Source organism: Vanessa cardui, chromosome 14 (genome assembly GCF_905220365.1).
Source record: "Vanessa cardui chromosome 14, ilVanCard2.1, whole genome shotgun sequence".
Taxonomy (NCBI): domain Eukaryota; kingdom Metazoa; phylum Arthropoda; class Insecta; order Lepidoptera; family Nymphalidae; genus Vanessa; species Vanessa cardui.
In genome coordinates this window covers 6199592-6227482 of record NC_061136.1, presented here as the reverse complement: position 1 = coordinate 6227482, position 27891 = coordinate 6199592, and the positions used below count along the sequence as shown (strand labels likewise).

Sequence of the window (27891 nt, the reverse complement as noted above, 5' to 3'; positions counted from 1 at the left end):
GCCTATGATCATTAATCTATAAAAAGAGTTTTTTTATTTGTACCCTATCCTTTTAGATATCGAACCAACGGTAAAATGAATGCTTAAGTATAATCTTTCATGATAAAGTATGTAATTACTCTATCACAGATCAGCTTAAAGAATTACTGAGAATTTTAATAAGACGGAATCAGTCACTAGAGCGACTGGAATGCATTCATCGATGACTTATCATTCATTTTGCAACCCTATATTGCGTCATATGATTATTTTAGCTTGGTATTTTCCGAAGATACACATTTTCGCGATTTTAAGATGGCTATTTAAATTCATTTGAATCCTGAAAAAAAATGATATATCACCCACTCATACTAAATTCCCAGCGGAGCTTGCACAACGACATCGTCTTCAACGACTAACACGGACCATATTTTACTGCTTAGAATAAGCCGATAGCCCCATTTCTATTTTCTATGGCTTATTACTATAATTTGGTTTCTAATATTATATTCTATTGCCCGGCAATTGTTGGTTTTTGGGGGTAGCGTAAACCGAATGTGTTTTCGAAGTCTAAAGGAGGTTATTTATTCTTTCTCATTTATTTGGCATTTTTGAGACTTTTCACTAATAGAGTATTATAATATAGCCAGGCAATACACGAGCCTTTTAGTTGATTAGGCTTAAAATATGTATCATATGATCTATATATGATATGATCATAAATTGTGTTACTTTCCTTGTTATAATATAATATGTTATAATACCCAAAAAATATGGATATGAATTAGTTTTTTAAATATTTAATTTGTTTTACTAGATAATTTTATGGCAAAAATACATTTTTAGTCTATTATTACACATCATCAATCTCATCATTTTTTACCATAAAATTGTTTAATATTAAAATGAAAGAGACAAAACTCTATCTGCGCTTTCTTATCTCATATTGTATTATCTGTGCTTGCCTCGCCTATATCATAAGAAGTTTATATAGTCTCTGGCCTATATTCGCAAGCTCTAAACAACAGTCAGTTCGTGGAGTCGTCAGCCAGTCTAAAATATACGGGCTGGAAATCTCACGGTTAGTGCTACACATGGAGGACGATATAATATTATAAAAATAAGTTTTCGAATAGTGAGTCAAATAAGGAAGCTTGGCATTTTGCAGATGAAAAATATTTTTTGAAATGTTTTCCAGTATTCCCAGGTCGTTTTTGTAAGTAGCTTTTCGTTTATTTTTGGAGTTTACATAACGTGACACCTGTGTTTTATTCGATTTGTGCTGAAATTGGAGGTTGTCGTGGTAATAGAATTGTTTTTATAGAGTTTTAGTATTTCTATTTTAAAAAAAAATATTTAAACCTAGGAATTTGCAAATATTTAATTTTAAAACGAAGTCTCAAAGTTTTGTATGCTTATAACTTCAAAATATTCAAAAATATATTGGTTTATTATTTATTCCTACACATTGTGTTTAAAATAAATGCGATATATTGCATAGATATGCTACCTTTATTTCAGAATATTCCTTAACCTAAGATTCGCGGCTGCGGCTATTGATCTCGTCCGTAGTGCTACTGCCTATAATGATATCATGTTTCTGAGAAAATTGACGCATCCGTAAACATATTCCCAAATTCATGTTACTTAATTGTAGTAACTTAATCACGTTAAAATAAATTTCTTCACTTTCCTACTTAATTTATAAATTTCTTCCTAAAAATAATCTTTAACTAAAATACTTAACAAAAAAAAATTATATTTGGTCTATTTTAATCAATATTCCTAATAAAACAAAACAATGTGAATAGTGTATTAAAAATAAGAAATTCAAAATAAAACATAATTATTCATTACAAGTAAATAACTATTGCTATATAATATGTATAAATTTCTGTCATATTTTATGCATTACTAATTTCTAAATTGGTATTTGTTTGTTTTCAAACAATTAGCTTAAAGCTTACAGTGAGTATAATTATAATGTGACCTATTTTTGGAATGACCTACTTATCTCACCTTGGCAATTGTACTTATAATTCTTTATTTCCCTAATTTCTGTCTGAATGTATACCATAATATTAGTGTACAAAAGCACTATTAAGATATATATATATCATAATATTAACATATTATGTAAAGTATAATATTTTGAATTATATACACATTAAGTACTAAATCTTAATTGAATATAAATGTCACTTATCTTAAGTTACAAAACAACTATTTTTTACAAATAATTAATTAATTTAATTTAAGGATATGCATTGGGAAGATATAAAATTCATATCAAGTAATCACAAGAAGACGATTAAATTTTAAGGACAATAATGATTATATAATATTATACCTATTGAAATATTTAAACATCTAATTTTGCAGTAGTGGTTTAAATCTTATTTGCAATTCTTTGGTGTGGTAATTAATTTGTGAATAATTAGAGCACTTCCAGCATTTGTAGGAACAAGTCTAAATCTTTCAGCTCATGGGTGGGGTTTGTCATCAATTTTGTATGGGATTATCTTCGAAGTATATCCTACTAAAGAAAAAAATGAATACTTAAAATCTGTTTACAATTTCCATATATATCTCTTTTTTAGTTGTGATCTTACCATCAACATTAAAGACTTCTATATAGAACTGTTGTATCTAATATTTCCTTGGTATATTCTTTAAAATTTATTTATGCAATTTGTAGGTACAGAAACAAGTTATCATGGATTTATCATTACTCATATTGCTATTGTTTTTTTTAATTCTTTATGAGTCAATGCCAAAAAACAGACGATGTTATCACAAAAAGCCTAGCCACGAAAATTGTAATTAACGTAATATCTTGTTATGACGGTCGTCGTGCTTGCGATACGGTTGTCGGATTTTATCAATATATTATTGTTATATAGCTGTAGAGTTTGTGCTTGATTGAACGCGATAATCCCGGGGAATATCAATTATCATAATCCCGATCCGAGGGGTATGATCGAGATTATGATAAATGATTTCTCGTGTATTCTAGACTATATCAGAATTTTAACGCGTTTCTCTCCGATCGCTATGAGGATTAGATCAGGGGTCAATTCTGTCGTTATAAATTATACAATGATTACGATACTTCTCCGATTCTTATTCGATACAAGTTCGATCATTAACCCAAATATTTCTCAGGTTAATTGTAATCGAGAATATGTTTTACTAGATTGTTACGATTATAATTTATACAAAAAATATTTTATACATTCCCGTGACTATTACGATGCATCTTCGATAGAACCGAATTTTTCTGCTAGTAGAAATGAAAACGGCTAAATTACAACGATTACGTTTCAATTCTTTTGCGATTAAATTACATTTTGTTAGTTGAATTAGCCATAAACATCTATTCATGTGATAAAAACTGTTTATTTAATGAAATGTATTTATTTATGTACAGTGATACAGCAGTGTTAATCTCTAAGAAATCACTTCGTTTTTCAGATGCGAAATGTTGAAAATTTACCCACAATGATACACTATTTTGATGTTCAGATGGTATCCCTTAAATTATATTGTTATATAATAATTCATATATCATTATAATAGGAAACGCGAATGAAACCGCGATGTACGGCTAGTATAATGTTACATAGTCAACTGTTTGAATACGTTGACATTGACTGGATATCGATTTCCATTGTTAGACAGACTCATATCAATATTCTAGTTTGCACTTTTGATAATATGTTTTGTAATCAAATGTTTTACGATAATTAAGTAGTGATTAAACATGAATATTAATTAAATGGCGTTAAACGAATAGATTATCTTATTTGTTCTATGTTTATGCGAATATTCGATGAAGTGTGGACTTATTCTATCTAAATCTCATCCTCAATGAATGTATCAAGCCAATACCAAAGCGAATGAAAAAGTCATAAGTGCTTTCATTTTAATTATAAATTATTATTGACGTATGACAATACAAACAATGAACTAACCCTTCTGGGTTGTTGCAATCACATTGAATTTTGTGTTTAGTTTTGTTGCTTCCCTATAATGATATGTGCACTCCATCTTATCGTTATTCTTTTGTTTTTGAGACGGTTTGAGATCTGAGACGGTAGCTTTTATTTGTAAGGATCAATTCTGAATTCGAACACTTTGATATCGCTAAGTGGGCGAATGTCAGGTTGTAAGAGATTATGTAAGTAGTATTATGTAATTGAGAAACTACTGGGGCATGATAATTATATTAGTTACTACAAGAAAAAAGAAACTTTGTATCTGACTCTACTTAGAATTAAAATCAAAATATTTTTTGAAATGATTAGGTGATCATTTTATGACAGTTTAATAGTTATCTGAATCTGTATGTTATATATATATGATGAAAATATATGGGCTTCTTAACTACCATAATTGACTATAGTTTAAATAATACAAATCGGTCCAGCCGTTTTCGATAAATCGGTTTATCTAATCCAACAAACCCATCGAATAATAACTCATTTTAAGGCGTTTTAATTGTATTAATACAAATTCATTAATACAGCTTGTCCTGTGTTGGCTCACTGAAAAAAACAATTAACCAATATCCATAAAATTCGTACCGGAAGAAGGAGCGCGTCGGAAAAGGTTTTACTTTAAAATATTGTGATACAAGAAGCTGAGATTAGCAGTATTGCCTGCTTTAAATTAAGGCTACGTGACTAATGTAATTTAAATATTCTTGTATTTAAATAACATGAATAGGCAAAATGTCAAAATGTTGCGAAATATTCGTTTTTTATTATTACCGTGAATTATCATTGTTTAAGGTCACTAAGGCTTCAAACAGCTGGTATACCTTTTGAGGTCAGTCGCACTTTAGCTGAACAATTGTAATAGTTATGGTTGATGCCTATTTTATTTTAATTATAGGGACAATGGAGACGCAAACGCAATGTTTTATAAATATTAAACGTTGCAATAAATCCCGTATCCATAACTTTTGTTTAACGAGATGGAATTCTTAAATAAAGTAAGACAGTGGAAAGTACTCGATATAAAATCCATATCAAGATGACATTACCTGGATATGTAATGTATTTACGAATCAAGCCTATATTTGCCGATTAAAAACGGCTGGTATCTATGACGAGGCTTTTGGATCATCGCCAGTCAATGTTTGTCCGCTAGACGTAATGAATGTAACCGGGGACGTCCGGACTACAATGTTTGCGTACCAAATCTTAAAGTATTCTCTAATTATAATGACTTCAGTTAAAGAATGACGTAAACACGTATGTTCCACTATACCAAGCAATAGTGCGATCTGTTATACATTATATAATGTTGATTTATATGCTTAGGATATATGTGGTAATTTCTCTTCTATATACGTTATTTGATATAACAATAAAATATGTTTGTAATGCTAGTCATGTGCAAACTTATGTTGAAATTAAATAACTTGTTTGCTATTTTGAAGCGTCAATAGAGCAATGGTTTATTTAATAACTAGTGTATAATTGATAGGCGTAGGATCGATTCTGACCCCTTGGGCCCTTGTAGTTCTAATCCTAACACAAATGATAAGCTTAAGAGGAGGGGTAAAAAGGAATATTTGTTATTCCGTAAATTAATTGGGGCAATACTATTATTTTTTATACAATATAGCAAAAAATAATACGTTTATTTGCAATCCCATTTCACAGTTCACAATATTTCGACAGATTACAATCTGTCTCATCACATTGTAATGTAACGAATTTTGTAATCTTTTGGTGACATGTATAATTAACGTCAATATATTATATAGGTTCAATACAATTGGAACTTATCTCCACAGTTTGAGTACTATATTTTGAGTCCATACTTTTAAAAATGTTTGTAATTTCAAAATGATTTTTGTCTTGTTCATGGTGTAAACAACTTCAGATCCATTCAACTGGGAAAAAATAGATCCTGAAATGTATAATTAAGAGCTACTTTTTTTTTATTCCTTTCGTTCGTTTAATACAGAAAAGCGTACGGAGGAAATCTATTTATCTCTTTTTAAATGAGACCAATTTTATGCCCTAATTTAACTACTTAAACTAGTTACAAATCAAGGATGCGCAAACAGGAAACTAAAGTTTTACTCGTATATATTGAATTTGGTTAACGTTTTCAGCGTGACATCTTTGTCTAGTACCAAAAATGTATAAAACCTTATTTATTAGTGTTGGTGTGCTAAAAATAATAACACCGTCAAGCATTTGGTGAAGTACCAAGATAAAGCGAGTGCAACGACCTCTTTGGATAATAGTTTCGCATATTTTTTTCTTTGAGCGCATCTGCATTATTTGACGAAGATTACTAATTTCAAGTATAGTTTAAGATTAAGTTACATTAATTTGAAACATATTCTATATATTAAATATGCAACTTATATACCAGAAATCACGTCACACAAAATTCGTTTGATTAAAAATACATTCTAAACCGGCTTTCGTCACGCGTTTATTACATCAGTCAAGGTCAGCGACGATTTTTCATGGTTTTGACATTTTAGTTCACCAATAATTCGTAACCAATAATCTTGAATTGAATATTTGAATATATTTAATCAATACGTTTTCAGTTCCATTAAATTGTCTAAATTAAAGTAGTAAGTCATTTTTATATTTTATTTTCGCGGAATTAAATAATTGGTTGGCCATGAAAAGAACGAGCCTTATAGTAGTCAGATGTGTTATCTGTGACATCTCGCTTTTGTAATAAACAACACTAACATTATTCTCTCAGAAAATTGATCGGTACCATCTGACACTAATATCGCGCGCTCATTGGTCAAATCAAATGGGTTCCCCGTACCTTTTCACGAAATCACGACCAAAGATTCCAGAAAAGCGCTAGAAAAGATGTTACATATCATAAATCTATATATATTATGTTCTCGTATGAAAGGCGAGAAAGATTATAAATTGTATGTTCTACAAAAACAGAACCGCTAGGACTGCTTTCGACACATCAAGGCTTCGATGATACGCTCCAGATTAACGTTGCCAGATGTACCGTATTTTCCGGAACGTGGTCTTTATGACGTAGCATTTATGACGTAAACATCCCGATCGGACCATGCTCCGTTTTTCAACCTTGTCAAATTAAATTACAAAGTGAAATTAATTGAAAATTAATACTTGATTTACTGTCACAATTACATACATCGATTTTAAAAATGTAAAATTGAACAATAACAAGTTCCAACTTTCTCAGTATAACAAGAAAATAATACCGATAAGTATTACGAATGTTATTTTTCATCTGACCTGATAAAAATTCAGATTGCGTTCCTTGCCAAATGGAACTATTATTTTTTGCAGACTCAGTGAAACTGGCAACCCTATGACATGAATATTAAATACAAATGTGCACATTTCTTCCGAGTCCAGCAATGTTTCTAATAAAGCAGTGCATGACTAAACATGACTGATATTTTAACGATCAATTTATGATTACAGTATATGTATATGGTCCATTCGTTAGGCTATTCTGGATTCTTGTGTACTGTTATTTTAAATATCGAACACATAACGAAAATAAAAGAAAATACGTTTCTTAAAAAACTTAATATCTTACTATACTTCTCTTTTGTTGCCACACAAAAATGTGCTTGCCACTCTCCATACAGCCTAGAGATAATGTCTATTGCAATTATATCAAATCAGATTGTTCCAGATAAAATGACAAATAACTTTGATTATTAAAAATATCTGTAGTAGTTATTTTTTTTTGCGAAGAGTAAATTGACTATTACTTATGTTATCTATTATTTACCATAAGATGATAAATACTATTTATTGTTTTAGGTGCTGCTCCAACGGAATAGTTCCGAATCGGGCTCTAGCGTTAGCATTAACAAAATGTCCAGCGTTATTAGAACCGGCTTCGCAATGTCGGAACTACCACGAGGTGACCGGCAATATTATATGCCCCAACATGGTGAGGGGTATCGATCATCTCAGGGACCCTCGCCTTAACAAGGTGCGCATAAACGAATCCGGTGGTATTAAATTTTCATAAAACAGAACTTTATGGCACAATTACTACAGGAATGCAGTTGTTGCCGAGCGAAATAGTTACAAGTGCCAAGTGCAGCTATGGACAATTAGCATTTACATAACTATAAATCTGTTCTGGTTTTCGATTAGCATACGATTTTGTGACGCTAAATTAGTGGCGTTACGAAGATTTTACATTTCAATGTACTATTTTTATAGATTTTTACAAATTTTACTCGTTTTAGGGTCTTGCATTTACATTAGAAGAGCGTCAAGCCCTTGGCATTCATGGTCTCTTAGCGGCAAAGTTTAAATCACAAGAGGAACAACTGGATATTTGCAGAATATCAATCGATAGATATGAGGACAATCTGAACAAATATCTTTACCTCGTCGAGTTACAGGTGACTAAACACCATAAAGGTACCATTGATTTAATGAATTTACTAAGTTATTCTTCGGTTCTAAGGTTTCCAGATGTTTCTTTTAAAGACATATTGTTGCATGCATTTAATTTTCTTTTACTGTTATTAGTTGTTAATTCCATAGCTTCGCACATCTTCCGTTACTTATGAAGCTTGCAGTGTACTAGGTCAGTTTATTTGGTGTCATATCTTGTCCTTCTCATTCGCTGATGTAGTTACGTTAAATGACAATCCTGACCCTCCATCCTGTACGAGATGGTTACGGTGATACATATATTTAGGTAACTTATACAGGCATAGCAATTGGATTTTGGTTTTGAAGATTGTATATATTAACAGAGACCTCGAAAGAAAAGTTCTTTAAGTATTCAAGTCTCAAATATTAATTAAAAAGTTGCTAAACAACCAAAGTCTTAGTTTAATTGCGAAAGTTCTAAGTTTTGGTTTTTGTGGAACGAAACAATAATGATTTTCAGAGGGCTTAGTATTACGGTTAAGATTGAAGTGTCAATTTAGTATTTTTAATTAATCACAAAATAAAAGTATTTTTTTTTTTCATTTTGTTTGTCATACGTAAGCTTCTTTGCTATCAACTTTATTTACACAGATATATGATTTTTTTTTTACAGTGAAATTATTTGTTTCCAGGACAGAAATGAGAAATTGTTCTTCCGACTTTTGTCGGAGAATGTCGAAAAGTATTTGCCAATTGTTTACACACCCACCGTGGGATTGGCCTGCCAAAGATTCGGTCTCATTTATAGAAGACCTAGAGGTCTCTTCATCACCATCAACGATAAGGGACATATATTTAATATTCTCAAAAATTGGTAAGTTCTATCACTGTTTTTTTTTTATCTGTGGACTCACATGATATGATGGGTATGTCTTATCATTTTTTTTTAATTTTAGGCCTGAACCTGATGTTCGTGCTATAGTATTCACGGACGGAGAACGTATCCTCGGCTTAGGAGATTTGGGTGCATATGGAATGGGTATACCTGTGGGTAAACTCTCCTTGTACACAGCGCTGGCTGGCATAAAGCCACATCAATGTCTTCCGATCACACTAGACGTCGGAACTGATAATCAGGTACTTGTAAAAATATATTTAAATATATTAATTAAGATATTTACTATCCTTATTATTTTAATTTAGATATTTCAAAATATCATTAATAAAAAAAAAATCGTATAGAAATTAATTATTATTATAAGGTTATTTTATATATGAAATTACTGACCACACATAACTTTTTATAAGTTGAGTACTTTTATTTAATCGAAAGTATTAGCTAAATATACGTGTGAATTTTTGTTGACGCTACAAGGTTACGAAGTTGGATCGAACTCTTACACGGAACGTAATGAGATTTGGCAAAGAGGTCGATTATATCACGAAATAGGACGTAGTAAATATATTATTATTATTTTATATTTTAATCAAAATATACTTCTCAGATATTCTATATATTATATACGGTGGTAGGGTTAGTTTCATCATGTATTATACCGTTAAGTAGTAATATTTAGTATTGTCGTGTTCCGGTTTGAAGGGTGAGTGAGTAAGGCATAATATACATAACATCTTAGATCCTAAGGTTGGTGGTGCATTGATGACGTAGATAATAATTTAATATTTGGTAAAGCGCATGTTTATGGGGTTTTGGTGTCTACTTACCATCAGGTGGGCCCTTTGCCCCTCTCCATCTACGTGTTACGTAAAATATATCTACTGCATACTTATTCATACATAACGATGCAGGGTGTAGGCACATGAAAAAGCAATATAAAAAGTGTCTAAAAAAGTTTTCTATATCTTAATCCATTAGATTTCTGTCAGTATCTAATCATAATAAGAGTTACGTGGGTGATAAACAACCGGCGATTCCACAACAAATACAGTAGAGTTTATTCAACTCGCTTTAGATTAAAATAACTTAATCTTTCTCATGTAGAGTTGGCATTGATATAAGAAGTTTTTATTACCGACGCGTACCTTATTTTATATACAATATTGTTTTGTTTTCATTCGGAGTTTATTTTGCACAGGATTTACTGGAAGACCCACTTTACATCGGCCTGCGTCAAAAGAGAGTCAGGGGTAAAGAGTATGACGAATTTATTGACGAGTTCATGGAAGCGTGCGTCCAAAGATATGGACAGAACACACTGTTACAGGTAAGTGTTCGTTTGGAGAATTTTGTTTTAGGAAATTCGACCTTTTTTAATAAGGCATAAGATTTAATTTGCAATAGTCGTATGATTTGTTAATAGGTTATGATATCGTGATGGAGGGTTTTGAAAACTAATAAATATTCGTCTCGATGATGTGTCTGAAAATATTATTTTTTTATTGTCTATTGTTATCAGCTGTTTCATGTACAATGTTTCTAGTATCTAGAAATTTTGTAATAATTTCGTATTTGTGTTCTCGATCGCTTTGTGTACCTGGTTAGGTACCACCCACTCACCATATACTCTACTGCCAAGCAGCAAATGCTTTGCAATTGCTTTGTTCTGGTTTAAAAGGTGAGTGAGAGAGGTTGTCCTTGTCCTCACAAGGGACATAATAACTTAGTTACCAATTTTGGTGGCGCATTGAAGATGTAGGAAATGATTAAATTTTTTACATCTCCAATGTTTATGGGGTTTCATTTAGCACCAGGTAACGGGTAACCTATTTCATATAAAAATGGCCATGATCTGTTTGACAATTATATAAAACAGATATGTATAAGAAGTTTATTAAAATAAAGTGACAACTAGGCCCACTAGGGGGGACTCTACATGCATTTGATACAGTAGGCGGAAGTTAGTAGGTCTTAAAAGAGTAAAATAAATTGCCGTTAGTTACAGTAAGTGAGCATTGGAGTCAACGACTTGTAATTAATAAAACACTAGATGTTCAAACGTCTCGTCGGTATTTTGGTGAAGTTGACCACTTGACCCTTGCATATTAGTGTAATAAAAAAAATCTTGCTAATAATACGATATTTTGTAAATGCATAGTAATATTTTCTCTATTTATTGAATTGTAGTATGATAATAAGCTATTTTGTTTACCTTTTTTTCTACTTCCATTGGAATACGCTTCAAGTAGTTTAGGTTCGTTATCATCCTCTTGCCCTTATCCCAATTTTATTTGGGGTCGGCGCAGCATGTCTTCTCCTTCTATACTTCTCTGTCAGACGTCATCGCACAATTAACATTCTTTCTGACCATATCGTCTTTCACACAATCCATCCATCGTTTCCTTGGTCGTCCTCTACCTCTTAATCCATCCACATCCATGCTCAAGGCCTTCCTCACAATATGTTCCTCATTCCTCCGCATTTCATGCCCATACCATGATAGCCGCCTTCCACATAACTTCTCGGCAATCGGTGTCATTTTCAAACTTCCTCTTATATACTCATTCCTTCATTTGTTAATGGTACTAAATAAAAAAAGTAATAAAACAATGTTTATTGAATAAAAATCAACTGTCTCTATAGCTGGTAACACTAACCGTAACAGATTATATCTACAATTTAGCCTAATAACAATGAATGGCAATAATTTCAAGTAATTTGTTCTTTTGCCTAATGTTCTTTAATGGGAGGAAACAATCGAGTTCCAAGTGGTATAAACCACTTTAAAACTACTATGTTTGGTTGTTTGACAGTTATCTAGTTAATTTTGATTCGATGACTGAAAATAATCGAGTAATACATATGTACATTAATTCAATCAATTGTAGTTAAAAAATAAACACTCCAACGGTGTGCATAATAAGACTTTACCTACCTACAACCACTTTCAATGATTATTAATTCTTTACTTGAAAATGATGTTATTAAATAATAATAATAATTAAATGAAAATAAACTTTATTCAAGTAGGCTTTTAAAAGCACTTTTGAATCGTCATTTTTCAATTAAATGAAGCTACCAACGGTTCGTAAAGTAGATTCTGCAAAGAGGAACCGGCAAGAAACTCAGTACTTACTCTTTTTCAACATTAAAAAAATACAGTCGTGAATAAAACTAATGTTTGCAATTAAACTTTTTGAATTTATAATTATGTGCAATTTTATATTGATATGTTTATAAACCACAAACACAATACATCACAATAGCGCAGTAAACACAATAAGTTAAAAGCATGCGAAGGGCGACCTTATCGCAAGTGGTCTCTTTGGCGACCGAACATCAATTGAATGAATTAAAAACACACACACACACACACACTATAGGTGGTTTATATTGATAATACAACAAAGTTATAACAACAACAGCCTGTAAATTCCCACTGCTGTGCTAAAGGCCTCCTCTTCCTTTGAGGAGAAGTTTGGAACATATTATAAAGTTAATATATATTTATATTTATACTATAAAAGAAGATAAGCCGAGATGACCCAGTGATTAGAACGCGTGCATCTTAACCGATGATTGCGGTTTCAAACCCAGGCAAGCATCATATAGTTTATAATTCATCTCGTGATAGGCGGTGAAGGAAGACATCGTGCGGAAACCTGCATGTGTCGAATTTCAAAGAAATCATATGAACAGCGTGGTGGAATATATTCCAAACCTCCTCAAAGTGAGAGGTAGTAAGACTACCCGGCAGTGGGAAATTTACAGGCTGTTGTTGTAACTATAAATTGTTAGATGAATTCGTGATACTTTTCTATTAACAATACTTATTAGTATGTAGAATAGTTTTTCCCGTTAGTTTTCCATATTAATTTCCCGTTCTTGTTTCCTTAGTTTGAGGACTTCGCGCTCGGTAACGCCGGTCGTCTCCTCGCTAAGTACAGATACAAGTATTGCACGTTCAATGACGATATCCAAGGAACCGCCAGCGTGGCCGTGGCGGGCATGATGGCGGCCGTCAGGGTCACTAAGAGGAAACTCAGCGAAAACATCTACTTCTTCCTTGGTGCTGGATCTGTGAGTATCATATGGTTTACCTTATCATTAATTTATACCAATTTTATTTTAGTTTTTTTATCAATCAGATAATTCAATCAAATTGAAGCACAGTCAATGATATTCTAATAAACAGATATGTTATATCCATACTAAACAACAGAAAAAAGTGTGCCGCGCCGGGGACCGTTTACTTTACATTTCGTTACAAGTAAAAAGGATAGCTTGATAAAAACAATAAGTAAAAGAGATAACTAGATGTTTTAATTACGCAAAACGTATTTCTACATAATTATGATGTATTATAACGTATTACTGGCATTATAACGTATTACTGGCATAATTATGATAAAAACGACTAAAGGCAAACGTCCCAATTGGGACGTTTTCTAGTCTTCACTTTTTGTGCGTTAATGACGTATCTGTTTACTAGAACATCATTGAGCACAGGATATTCAATAATAACAAATCTACGACAGTATTTTCTTGCATTTGTCAGAGCACAAGGTCTCTATATAGATGGTATAGTCGGATAATGGAAAGGAAATGCATGAATATTTATACATATAATAAAATTGGTGTGTATATTTGTAATATTAAAATAATTCCTTTATGCTAAATGTATATGTAAATATATGTACATTTACTTACTTGTAACTATGGTACTTAAAACTTTCTTTCGCTGGCATATAGCTAATGTTTATATATATGTGTATATGATGAGGCTGCAACGATAACTTTTTTTTGTTATATTTAAACGCGCGCTAAGTTGCGGGCAAAACTGGTCAATAATAAGTTTTATAAACCCATTACTAATTATTATTACAATTAATCGGTATAGTTCGAGCTCGCGTAATTTATCTTTGCCGGTGTAAACTTTGAGTCGAGTGTTTACTATAGTATTATAGTGACCATAATGAAAAAGAAGGTTAGGTTTGATATCAAAAATATCACTCTGGTTACGTCGATATTCTAATGTAAAACGGGTGAAACTGCCTCGCTGTATAAAAAATAATGTTATTTATCATCTGTTACAAGTTATACCTATGGGTTTAATAGATTTTTCAGTTAAAAAACAGACTAGGACATGTCGAAAGAAAATATCTTTACAGGCAGGTTTTCTTTACCGCAAAAGCGACATTTAAAATAAAATAACAATAAATATACAATTGCCAATGGAACACTACTTTTCTCGAGAAGCTTACCTGTTTAATTTTACTCTTCCCACCTTTTTGAGTTGCGTTAACGGCCACAGTTTAAGATATCCATAGCCATTTTGTATTCACGTACAGTTGGCATTTAAAAGCCACGAAATTGGCGACAGGACCTAAATGTCAATGCTAAAATAATAATTTCTACTTGTAATATCGAGTAACGTTTCAATAACATCAATTGTTTTTATTTAAAATCAATCAGTATTGCTAGTTCGAGGTTGTAGACAAATAAAATTACACTACGACCCACATATTATAAATATATTATCTATACATATAAATGATGATGATTAACTCTCATTGTCTGTGTGTAATATTAAAAAACCCGATTCTTATTAAATGCAGTATTTATATGCGGGACATATACCAAAATAAATTTATTTAAATTTTTTTTGTCTGTCTCTATGTTAGTTTGTTCCGGCTTATCTCTGTAAAGCTTGCAATATTTTGACGGGACTTTCACTGGCAAATAGCTAATATATCGAGAAGTAACTTAGGCTATAGCTATAACTTTTTTTATTGAATTCAAACGTGCACTAAGTCGCGTTCATAGCTAGTAAGTAAATAAAAGTGGAAATAAATTATGTGCTTTTATATGAACCATTCGCTCGATTATTTTATCGCTCAACACGACCGTTGAATACTGTATTAATGTGTTCCGGTATGTATTGAATACGCTAGTCCGTCATGAGTCACTTTAGTTTCACCTATTATCGTGTTTTTGTAATTTGTTTATATCATATATATGACACGATATTTGTCAATAGTGTAATTCTATAGCCGTGAAATATATTCTTATATAGTAATAATAGCGACCCGACGCGGCTTCGCACCGTTGATACTAAATATAGTAAAGAATGTCCTAATTATCAGTCTTTATTTACTATATTATTTACAAAAACGTTCCTTTCGAATCACTCAACAACAACAACAACTGCCTATAAATTCCCACTGCTCGGCTAAAGGCCTCCTCTCCCTTTTGAGGAGAAGGTTTGGAACATATTCCACCACGCTGTTCCAATGCGGGTTGGTGGAATACACATGTGGCAGAATTTTTATGAAATTTGTCACATGTAGGTTTCCTCACGATGTTTTCCTTCACCGTTGAGCACGATGAATTATAAAGACAAATTAAGCACATGAATCAGCGGTGCTTGCCTGGGCTTGAACCCGCAATCATCGGTCAAGATGCACGCGTTCTAACCACTGGGCCATCTCGACTCATTCCATTAAAAAAAACCGCATTATAATCCGTTGCGTAATTTTAAAGAACCAAGCATAATACATAAAGACAGACAGGGAGGAGCGACTTTGTTTTATACTATATAATGATTATATAATAAAATGTTCTTAGTAACTGCACTGTATCTGGTTTGGGTTTTATGTATATTTAATAAAAGTTTTCCTCATTGCTGTAATTGTTATCAATTCTATTTATTGATTTGATATTGATGACATTGCAGATTTATAATTACGCAGGTAAAGTAATCGATCTTCCGTTATCTTAAGCGTTTTTATATAATAACAGTCAAATATTATCGTACATACAACAATGTCGTGTTTTCGTAGGTTTATTTATAAAAACATTCGCAGTGTAAATGTACTCAAAACATGAAGTATAGATAATACTACTACTACCATTACGATTTTCAAATGCGTGTCGATAGACACTCTAATATTTATGCAGGTTTCCTTACGATGTTTTTTTATTCAATGCCAAATATAACAAATATAAAAACACAAATTAATCACATAAAAACTCAGTGGCTTGTCAGGATTTTAACTCGCATTTTTAGTTAAGATTCATATTCTAACTACTGGGTTATCTCGAGTAAATAAGTGAATATAATGTCAGTTAGTTTTCGAGATAAAAGAAAATATTTGCCATTTCGTAACACGTATAACACAATACATTTACATAATGCCGTATTGTGACGGAGTCGGTTTAAGAATATGTTCTATATTTAAGTAGACAGCGCATATAGCAATCGTGACGACTATCTTGACTAGAAGCAGTATGAATGATAAGATTAGCGAAAATAGCGCAGTAACAAGCCAATTAATTGACTCGATGATTTATATATAGATTTAATTAATTTAAATTAAAAAAACATTAATCGAATAAATTTTATTTGTAGGAAATTGGTACTTTTGCATTCTTGCTGTAATACAATTTCTATATTTGTCATTTCGTTTAATTCTTTGTATATTAGGTAAACTATAACTATAGGTCCGATTTTTGGAAAAGATTTTCTCTCGACTGACAGGTACTATTTACATTTTATTCCTTTGATGATATTTGATACAAGTTACTTATACTAGTAATGGTGTTTTAAATAGGAATTAAATAAAATTTGCAAAATGAGGAGAATATTTGTGGTTACTATTTCATTTTAACTATTTCCTTATATAAATATTTTTACACTCAATATTTGGTAGTGGAGTTCTATTACTACTCCTACGTACTACTCATTATAAATGCCTATTAATTATTTCTTGCTAAAAGTATTGTTCAGTTTTGAAGCAAAGTAACAGGAACGAGAGATATATCATCTTAATTCCCAAATTTATTGGCGCATCGATTATGTAAGGGATGGTTCTAATAATGCCAAAGTCATGGGCGGCGGTAACCACCAACCAGGTGGCTCATTTTGTCAGACTGCCAACCTAAGGAAAAAAACACCGTTTAATATTGGATATTTCAATCTCCAAAACATTTCGCTCAAGGCGGCACGTTTTGCTAGAACTACTGAAAGGCGTAGTAATTAATATGACATGCGCAGATGGAAACGAATTTATAATTTAACGTATACTAACACAATGCTAACTTAAAGTTAAGAATAGGAGAATAGTGACCCAGTTTCAAATATTCGAATCTTAAACGAAATATTTAATGTTCAAACACAGCATTATGTTTTCATATCCTGGATCTATATGTATAATCTATTTTGTGCGGCGTTGAAAGCAAATATCGTAAGGAAACCTGCCAGGTGTGTGTAACAACCATCTTTTAAGGATGGAATGAATGATCTCCAAACCTTTTCGTAAAAATAGGCGGATTTATAACTTGTTACTTTGCTTTCGAAAATGTGTCTGTGTTTATTTTACCGAGATGGCCCAGTGGTTAGAACTCGTGCATCCTAATCGATGATTTCGGGTTCAAACCCAGGCAAGCACCACTATGTATAAGTGCTTAATTTGTGTTTATAATTCATCTCGTGCTCGGCGGTGAAGGAAAACATCGTGAGGAAACCTGCATGTGACAAATTTCATAGAAATTTTGCCACATGTGCATTCCACCAACCCGCATTGGAACAGCGTGGTGGAATATGTTCCAAGCCCTCTCCTTAATGAGAGAGGAGGCCATTAGCCCAGCAGTGGGAAATTTACAGGCTGTGACTTTGACTTTGACTTTTTGTTTATTTTACACGAAAGTGACTTTGATGAAATGTTTTACCAATAGGCTGCAAACGGTATAGCGAACCTTACCGTTGCCGCGATGGTGTCTGAAGGTTTGACTGAGAAGCAAGCTCAAGACCGAGTCTACATGTTTGATGTTGACGGACTTTTGTCAACGAGACGAGAGGGCGGCGTTCCACCTCACGCGAAGGCCTTCGGCAAGGACGTCGAGCCCGAAAAAGACTTTGAGAAGTGCATTGCAAAGATTAAACCTAGCTGCCTTATTGGTTTGTACATATTTGTGTATTTTGAATAATTTTTATTCTTCTTTGTTAGTCAATTACGTAGCCGATATTGTTGATACTTCTTGTAAACTTATGGAACCGGGTAGATAGAGGCTCAAGACTAATATTTTTGCTATATTTCAGAGTCAAGTGTGTAAAAATTACAACTCTTTGACTGATATACTTGACGGAATGCCTTATAAGTTTGATTTGAAAATGGAATTCGAAATTAAGATCTTTTTCTCATAACCTAAGATAAAAAATAAATAAAAACATTTTATGACAAAATGTACAAATTATAACATAATTTGTACCAGTTTGAATTTTGTACTTCATAAATTTCTAACAATGTTATATTTTTTATCTGTATTCGTACAACTTCCTTAACTGTATCAAGATCGTATAGATTCTAACTAATGGATAAATAAATTTAATTTGATTATGTGTTTACTAAAAATATCACTTATATTAATAATATTTTCTTTCTATGTCATATTATATTGTAAAACATGTTCCAAGTTATGAATTATTCTTATAATATGCTATCAGGTTGTTCCACTGTGGGAGGAGCCTTTACTCCGAACGTTTTGAAGCAAATGGCTCAGAACACCGAACGTCCGGTTATCTTCGCCCTCTCGAATCCCACCAGTAAAGCTGAATGTACAGCCCAGGCGGCGTACGACAACACTGAAGTAAGCAATTAAAATGATTTTATCTTTTTTTATTTATATTTAAAATTGGAACACAGTAATTAAAATGAATCACCAACATTTGCAACTACGATCTTACGTTTCATGTGTCTGTAGTGTAGTTACACAGTCTGAAATACCCTTAAAATAAGAACTATGTCAAGTAAAAGAAAACTTTGTTGTTTTATAGGGCTTTGTTTAAGCTGATCTGGTCTATTATATTATTTTGTTCCGATTTTAAGTGTGAGCCAGTCATAAGTGACACATCTTAGTTCCCAAGGTTGGTGGCGCATTGGCAATATAAGGATTGGTTAATATTTCTTGCAGCACCAATGTCTATGGCCAATGTCAAATACTGCTATATGCATCTATATCCAATCGAACCATACTAGATATACATACATATGCAATAGCAACTTTTACAAAACAGGGATAATTTGATCAGTATTATATTAAAGTTATTTAGTGAACAACGGACATGTATATTAAGTTGTATGTAGTTATCGATGATTATGTCTCCATAAATTATTTCCAACGATTCGATAAAATTTTTATCGTTTTTTCGATTATACTAAGCTTCAGATTATCATATCGATTTCGTGTCCGTGCTGAAAAGCGAATGAAACCGCCTAAAACTAGTTTTTACAAATAAATCACTCTTTAATTCACCGCTGACTAACGTGAAGTGTAAATAATAGATTGTTATACGACGTCTTTAAAAATAGACCGTCTTCGTCGATAGACATGGCATTTTTGCTCCAAGGTCAAGGTTGTGGGAAAAATAAAGCAAAATGTTATTGAAAATATCCAACATTTATTCTTGTATAATGCATCTATGATTTCTTTTTTGCCATTTCTATATCACTCTGTTATATGCCTATTGTATGTACTAAAAGGTATGCATATAATACAGCCCACTCGCATCCGAGTCTTATCGTGTAAACGCAGATTTGGAGTTATGTCTGATAATTTTTACGATTCAAAACCTTATATAATATATATTCTTTTACTCTGTTAAATATGTATTGTAGAAACATATGTGATGTTCTGTGTACTTGGTAGTAGGGCTTTGTGCAAGCCCGTCTGGGTAGGTACCACCCACTCTTCAGTTATTCTAACGCCAAATAACAGTACTCACTATTGTTGTGTTCCGGTTTGAAGGGTGAGCGAGACAGTGTAACTACAGGCACAAGGGACATGACATCTTAGTTCCCAAGGTTGGTGGCGCATTGACGATGTAAGGAATAGTTAATATTTCTTACAGCGTCATTGTCTATGGGTGATGGTACTTACCATCAGGTGGCTCATATACTCGTCCGCCAACTTATTCCATAAAAAAACTAATAAATAAAGATATTAGTACAAGATTATATTAATGACAAAAAGTGTGGAATTTTTTGTAGTTGGGTGGGTGTTTATTGTTTCCTAGGCAGGATGAATATGAATTTAATTGTATTTTACTGACATAGTAGCTATAATGAACGAGCCTGAGAGACGGAAAAAACTTATAACATAAATGTATCGTGTAATAAATATAATTATATTTAAATGTTTCCAGGGTCGCTGTATATTCGCATCGGGCTCTCCCTTCCCCCCCGTTCAGTATGATGGCAAGGAATACCTCACGGGACAAGGGAATAACTCTTACATCTTCCCCGGAGTGGCCCTAGGTGTTATCGCGACGGCGACCCATCACATACCAGAGACCATGTTCCTGACTGCTGCTAGGGTATGTAATCTTAGAATTTTTTCAATTATCATTCACAATCATCTTGTTCATTTAGTTGCTTAGAATCTGAATATTTGCTATTTTTTTTTGATAATTTTATGTGTCATTATTCGATTATTAAGTGAATTAAAAGTCAATACATGTATATTTATATGATTATCCCTAGTTCAGAAGTTATCAGTTAAATTGTCACTAATAATTGTCTGTTGGTAATCAGAGTTGTTTAAAAGATAAACTATACGAATAAAATTAATTATGCTAATATTAGCCATGAGCTATGAAGTGTGGATCTGTAATCCATACAGATTGATATCCCAATTATTTATGTAGTTTATGACAAACGGAAACCTCGATTAAAGTTATCGATAAGAGCAAATTTGTCGGTTAAGTTATCAATAGCTGAAAATGGTACATTGCGTTGCCAGGAAACGCATTTTTATGGTTATCGAACCGATAAGTCTGATGTATGAATTAACTGTCAATAAATGTACCAAGGAACCGCGCGTAAATAGAATGAAAGTGGGCGTGAAATTCTGTGTACACAATAAGTGTTGTAAAATAAACCGAGATGCTTTCGATGCCAATTGTCAACGCGAATATAACAATAATTAAATTGTTGGGAAAATTCTCACTGTATAAATACGCAAGTGAAAATGTACACTGTATAAATACATATATAACAGGTCAGCTGTAGATTGTTTAAACTTATATATATGCCTCCTGTTCAAAAGGTCATAACTGCCTATATGTATTTGTTCACAGTCACCTCGGGTGCTAAGAATTACCTTTGACCCTAGTGCCTGACTGGCATATTCATTAAATTGGAACCGGAAAACAACAATACCGATTTTGTCATTCAGGGTACCATCCACTCATCACATATATAGTGTATGTGATGAGTGGATTGTACCCGAAATGTCTTGCTCTAAGCCCTATACCACATCACTCCATAATATGGCCGACCGTCCGATTCTTTTTTTTTTAAATAATATTTTTTGTTTTATGTTCTTAAATACATGATGCTCAATGCTCTAGCACAAGATGTATTGTGTAGATTTTTATAAAAATTGTAATGGATAGTTTCGTTCGTTCGTTGTTTACTTTTTCATTACTTTTCATTTCTGTTGGCAATCACATAAAATATCGTTGCCAAGTGTTGACAAACAGTCGTCTATTACTTTTGTTTTGCCAATTATTTATATTTTTATAAACGTAAATAAGCGACTGTATTTTTTTACTGCGTTTATCATTACATAGCATAAAAAGAAGACGCCTACCGCTGTCTGTCTTCAAAATTACGCAACGGATTTTTTTGCGGTTTTTTTATAGATAGAGTAATTACAGAGGAAGCTCTTTATATATGATACATGGCCAAAACAGTAAAGAAACAAGCAAAAATCAGTGCAAAGCCGGGGTCGAGTTTATAGATTAGAATTATAAAATAAATAACAAATAGTTAACTTTGTAATCTACAATGATTACTATTTCGAGTAATTATTTTTAACAGCTTAAATGTAAGCAATATAAGTCGATTTTAATCTACTCATATGTAAAGTTATGTCACACATGTGCGCACAAGTCTCTATGGGGGCTCTGAGTCGTTATCATTTAATCTGTGTAACCTTAAGAAGCATAAGATAAAAAATAATTTACTAACAGATTTTTTTTTGTTTGCAGACTCTAGCTAACTATGTCAGCACAGATGATCTTGCGCTTGGTCGTATTTATCCATCGCTCGCTGAGGTGAAGGAGGTTTCACTTGCAATAGCAATAGAGGTCGCCAAGATGGCTTACGACGAAGGTATGATATGATTACTATGATATTATTTTAGTGATAAAAATGAATTCTTCTCATTCCGTTGAAATGCATTAAATCTAAATAAATATACACGATATTTTAAATACATAAATAAGATAACGAATTCAGACAGTACTGATAAAAATGCGGAAACATTACATTCTGAACATTATTCATTAGTGAGACTTAAAAAAGGCTGCAGGATTTTTTTAAATTATTTTTGTGCACATCTCATAGTTTTGAACCGGCTTCAAAAAGGAGGAGGTTATCAATTCGTTTGTATTTTTTTTAAGCTCCGTGGTTAAATAATTGGTTGATTGATAATAATTGCTTAACTGACTATATTTATTTATAGTACATATTTACCGAAAAATATCATATTAAAAATTCCATATTTAAATAGCGCGCAAAAACGCTACTTGGACAATATGGCGCTGCAATGGGTCGGTGACGTCACTTTCCTGTATTTTAATCTGTGGTACATATAGTAGAAAAGCAAGGTTAACATGAAAGTGACATCATCATAAGCCATCACGCGACAAACGTTTGAAAAATGCATTTTTATTTATGGATTTTTGAATAAATTAAGTATTATTTTCAACTTTCACTATATCTTTCATAATATACACTGAATACAATAATTCACAATTTATTTTTCGTATTGTCAAATAGCCTATTGTCAATTTTTATCAAATGAAATTTTCTACAACTGAAAATTAAATAGATAATAAAATGAAATTACTGTTGTGTTTGTTGCTATAACATGACTGACGTATTTCATTCATTAATAAAATAAATTTGATGCGTTTTTTTAAATGTATGAAGATACTAAATCAACAATAATCAAATTTCTATCTAGGATGCGGTTCTGTGTATCCAACGCCAACAGATTTCAAGGAGCACGTAAAGAGTTGCCAATATAACTTGAACTATGAGTCACAGTTGCCAGACAGCTATTGCTGGCCCGAATATCCCCCAGTAAATTATAAGTACTGCGAAGGAAGGAGCTCACCAGTATTCGTTTAAACTTTAACTTTGACGATGGTCATTTGTTTTAAAGTAAATAACTTTTTAACTTGTGCGCATTATAAACGGTAACGATATTATTTTAAAGATTATATAGGGTGGAGCTTAGTCGAGCTATAACGTAATATTATGTAGATAAACTTGTTTTGTAGTTGGATTTGTAGCGCTCATTGTATAGATGAGTTGACGAAATGCTTCGACGTTTAAATTAAATGAGTAATGTATCAGAGTAAATTCTTAAGTAGCATTGCTAGTATATTAGTAACGTTTTATAAAAAATAAATTTCATATGTAACCTAGGTACTGTAATAAGATATAATTTAGCCCATTATACATTATAAGTCCCGAAAATATGTTTACAACTTATATTATTATTAGTAACATAACTGTTAAATATATCATTTATATATCAAAAAGAAAATAACCGTATTCGAAATTTAAATATTCAAAATATCAATAAATTTAATATTCTAACATAATTTTCCAGGTCTTGCATCAGTTTATCCCCAGCCGAAGGATCTAGCCAAGCATGTCGAGAATCAGATGTACAACTACAACTATGAGAGCTCCATGCCTATCGTGTGGGACTGGAAACCAGAAGAAAAATTCAACATTAGACCCATACAACCAGTACCCAAAAATATTTAATTTACAGTATTTTTTTTTTTTAATTTAGTCAAAGCATTTTGCGACAAGGTTGAAAGATTTTGTTTTTTTTTTTTTTAATTATTTCATACACAATGTATTACCTCCGTATTAGCTAATTTTTAAGGTTTTTATGTAACGAGATTAAATAAGTCAAGTTATTATAATGATGCTAGAGTAATTATTGATTATAAGGAGAGTTTAGTCCCACTAAAGAAATTGCTTGATTAAATTAAGCGAAATTGTAGAAATTAATATTGCTATTAGACTTATTCTAACAATTTCCATCTGTCAATGTGTTCAGACTGTGCACAGATTAAATATTAGAAATTTCTAGAATTACTATAATACCATGACTTGTTTGATGCAACAGTGAAAAAACGCTTCTAAAGCAACTGTATTAAGAATATATTTTGAAGATCAAAGAGTATTTATAAAATTTAATTGATGCATATTTTAATTTGTAAACATAATTTTGTCTGACTTCTATATAAAAATAAAAACTATTTATCGTAGTTTGTAGCTATGGTTACTCTATAATATTTATTGTATGTATGTTTGTGCCAGTAGATGTAGTACCGTTATTTGTGCAACGTACATGTGGCCATTATCGCTTGAGCCCCGTTTACGATTAATACAAATTACGGTAATATTAGATCTGTTTCGTGCAAAACATATTGATTTCTTTTTTCAAATTTAATAATCTTTAACGACTTTTAACTGGTTTTAAATTATTAGTTACATTTTTATAAATCCTTTGCCTCTGTATTTTTCGAGTATTATCTCATTTCTGTACGAAATTCAACGTCTAGTCACCTCAGCATTACGTCATCAACTACTATACTTAAATTCTTACTTTTTAAATAATAAAATAACATAAAAGACATGTAGGGACATTATTTGTAAGAGAATCTAGATCGATAATGGATTTATATATTATTATCAACTTTTATCTACTTATGTATTAGGCCCTAATTCAATCGACCACGAAGTGAGACGTTATATTTAAATTTATTTACTTAAAATGTGTGTTACACAACTAAATAATTAAACGTGTTTAATTAACTTGACGAATGCTTTATGTCAGCTGTATGCTTCGACTGGGAATAAAGTATACGTTTTTCGTTCAGTATTTTATTATAGTGAGACAGGTTTTATTTTTCGCTGAGCGAAAAAGGAAAAATGATAAATATTTAATTTATGTTGATTCAAGTTATGTGTCGATTTATGTTAAACCCGGTATCTTATGATACGAAGTGATTATGTTGCTGTGAGGTGTATGTAGGTTTTGAACTAACCACCCGTGTTATAATATTTAAATTAATTTGTTGGTTGTGCTTGTTCTGTTCTGTTATGGACTAATATGTAATTAATCACTATTTTCAACTTTTTCTTGTGATAGATAATAAATAATTAGATTATATATAGTGCAGTTCAATAGAATTTATATAAAATGTAAAAGGTTAAATGAAAGTGTTGCGAGCGCGAAGCGATAATTTTAATATCTATTTGAAATTATTATTAAGTAATAAGAAAATAAATATAGATACATAGCAGCGAAATAATCTACTGTACACTTAATACAAAGGAAAGGTTATTCACGTTTTGTCTTTGTTAAAATTCAACATTTGTCTATTTTTAAAGTATCACTATATACTTCTTATTCATTTTTTTATGAATTCTATTGACATGAACTATTTAGATTTAGTACAGTTCGAGAACTACCCGTGACGTTTTGCTTTATTCGTTATAAAATATTCTAACTTTGTATAACCACACTTATTAATGTAATGCACTATTGGCAAAGCAATAAAACAAACAGATTATAAAATGTTATGATATTAAGAAAAAAAAGTCTTTAAAGACTAGTAAAAAGTTTGAACTCGTTTGTTTGTGGTGTAAGTGTGGTTGTTAATATTGTAGTCACAATTTGAAGTGCCGTATTACATATTACTAATGAACTTGTTACGTCACCTTTTTTAATCCATTTCCCTACCATAGACAAGAGTCTATTTGAAAATTCTGGTATTTATTTAAACTTATACACGATAATGTATTTTTTTTGCTTATATCGATGTCGGTGTGTTAAGGTACTTGTTATTTATGGTCGAATAATTCGTGTGACCTTCGCCTAACAGTAATTGTAGTATGCCATGTTTGGTGTGTTTATGTTCAGTGTACTAGGTAAATTTATTTTCAATTTAGAAACTTCATGGAATAAGAGGCGTTTATGTGTTTGTTCTCTAGAATGTAAATTGTTCAATTATAATGAATGGATGTTACTAATTAAAAATGTTCAAAACCTTATCGTGTCTATTTATTTTTATTAAACCCTTCCTAATAAAAAATATATATAATAAAACTATAATGCTGCAGCAACCTGTGTTATTATAATATAGTATTATTTTATGATATTAAATTTATTAATTGAGTAATGAGAAGTGCTTATGAAAAATGTGTATTAAATATTAATAAGAACACTTTATTTTATAACTTTTATTTTATGTCATGCCTGGCAATGTAATTAATATTAAATACAGGCAATATTACATAATTCGTCATACGTATGAAAAGAAGTACTCTAAAGACCAAAAAGAGAAAGAAAGAAGACAAAAAAATAAGAGATAAGGAATAAGGAACAAGAAATAAGGAATAGCGGAATCCAGCGATGGCAGCACCGTTAATCAATTCATAATAAGGAATAAGAAATAAAAAAAAATTACGTCGCGGTGGGAATTTGTTTCTTATTTCTTATAGCCAGTCAATCGCAGGGCATTTTTACAACAAAGTGTCGTAAAACTAACAGTAGCACGTAACTAGTAGTAGGTATTCAACCGCTGTGATTGGTTGAATATTGTAGCCTATCGCCCATTGGATTTTGGTTGCTTGTGCTACTCTTTATTCCTTATCTCTTATACTTTATTTTTTCATTGTGTACTGGGCTTAACTTTAAAGTCTACAATAGGATTATAAATAGCTGAGCATTTATACTGCGTTGACGTTTTAAAAAAACATATACCGCAGTACATAAATTCTCATTATAAGTCTTCTAATATTTTTATGACATTTTTTATCTACCGTTTTGATAAGAATAAAATAGAGAATATTTGACATCTTTTTAATTAATGTTATTCTGTCAAAATTTCTGCAATGTTTTTTCAATCTTTTACCAATTTTTTTTAAGTCATGCTTTTATGTTAATATTATTTCTATAATGCAATGGGCATTTTCATATTCAATTTATGTTTAAGGAGAAAAAATATTTTTTTCGACTTTAAACGAATCTTATCTAGAAAATGCTTAGGCACAAAACTGCATGTCTCAGGTAATGTAAATAATCACAATGCTAAAAAAAAATCATCAATCATCATTATCATCAAGAAGTCAGATGACCAGATGCTCAAATTTATATTATTTGCGGCGTTTGAATAAATTAAAAATTCGATATGCATCATTTTTATTTTTGAGATTGTATAATTAATACGGCGAACTATTCCCAACTGATTACTCTGCTTGCTTCGGTCACATTCCACTCGTCAAAGTGGAAAGTAATAAAAACTTCGATATACTTAAATATGAAAAACGCGAATTCTTAATTGTGAACCCTTAATCTGTTTTATACTTACCCACTAAAACTTATGTGGTACGCGCTTTTATATTGATATGAGTTATGATGAGCTATGATGCCGGTTATCTGTTGTGCTTTGCGGTGGACAAAACAAACATGAAATAGCTATCAGAGCAAGAACAACTCGCCTCAACCTTTCAGGTTGCTCCTCCTCTTTCCGAC

The 27891-nt window shown here is 31.6% G+C and overlaps 1 protein-coding gene across 1 annotated transcript; it reads left to right on the top strand.

Annotated features, from left to right (window-relative positions):
- Window positions 1-969: 969 nt before the first annotated feature.
- On the top strand, window positions 970-26408 carry LOC124535086 (NADP-dependent malic enzyme-like). The gene is made up of 12 exons (XM_047111138.1): window positions 970-1195; window positions 7788-7962; window positions 8225-8383; window positions 9053-9234; window positions 9317-9497; window positions 10457-10585; window positions 13156-13338; window positions 17995-18217; window positions 18764-18906; window positions 20462-20632; window positions 22310-22433; window positions 23944-26408. Exons 1-12 carry the CDS (start codon window positions 1167-1169, stop codon window positions 24102-24104), a joined length of 1860 nt encoding a protein of 619 aa, XP_046967094.1. The 5' UTR covers window positions 970-1166; the 3' UTR covers window positions 24105-26408.
- The last annotated feature ends 1483 nt before the right edge of the window (window positions 26409-27891 follow it).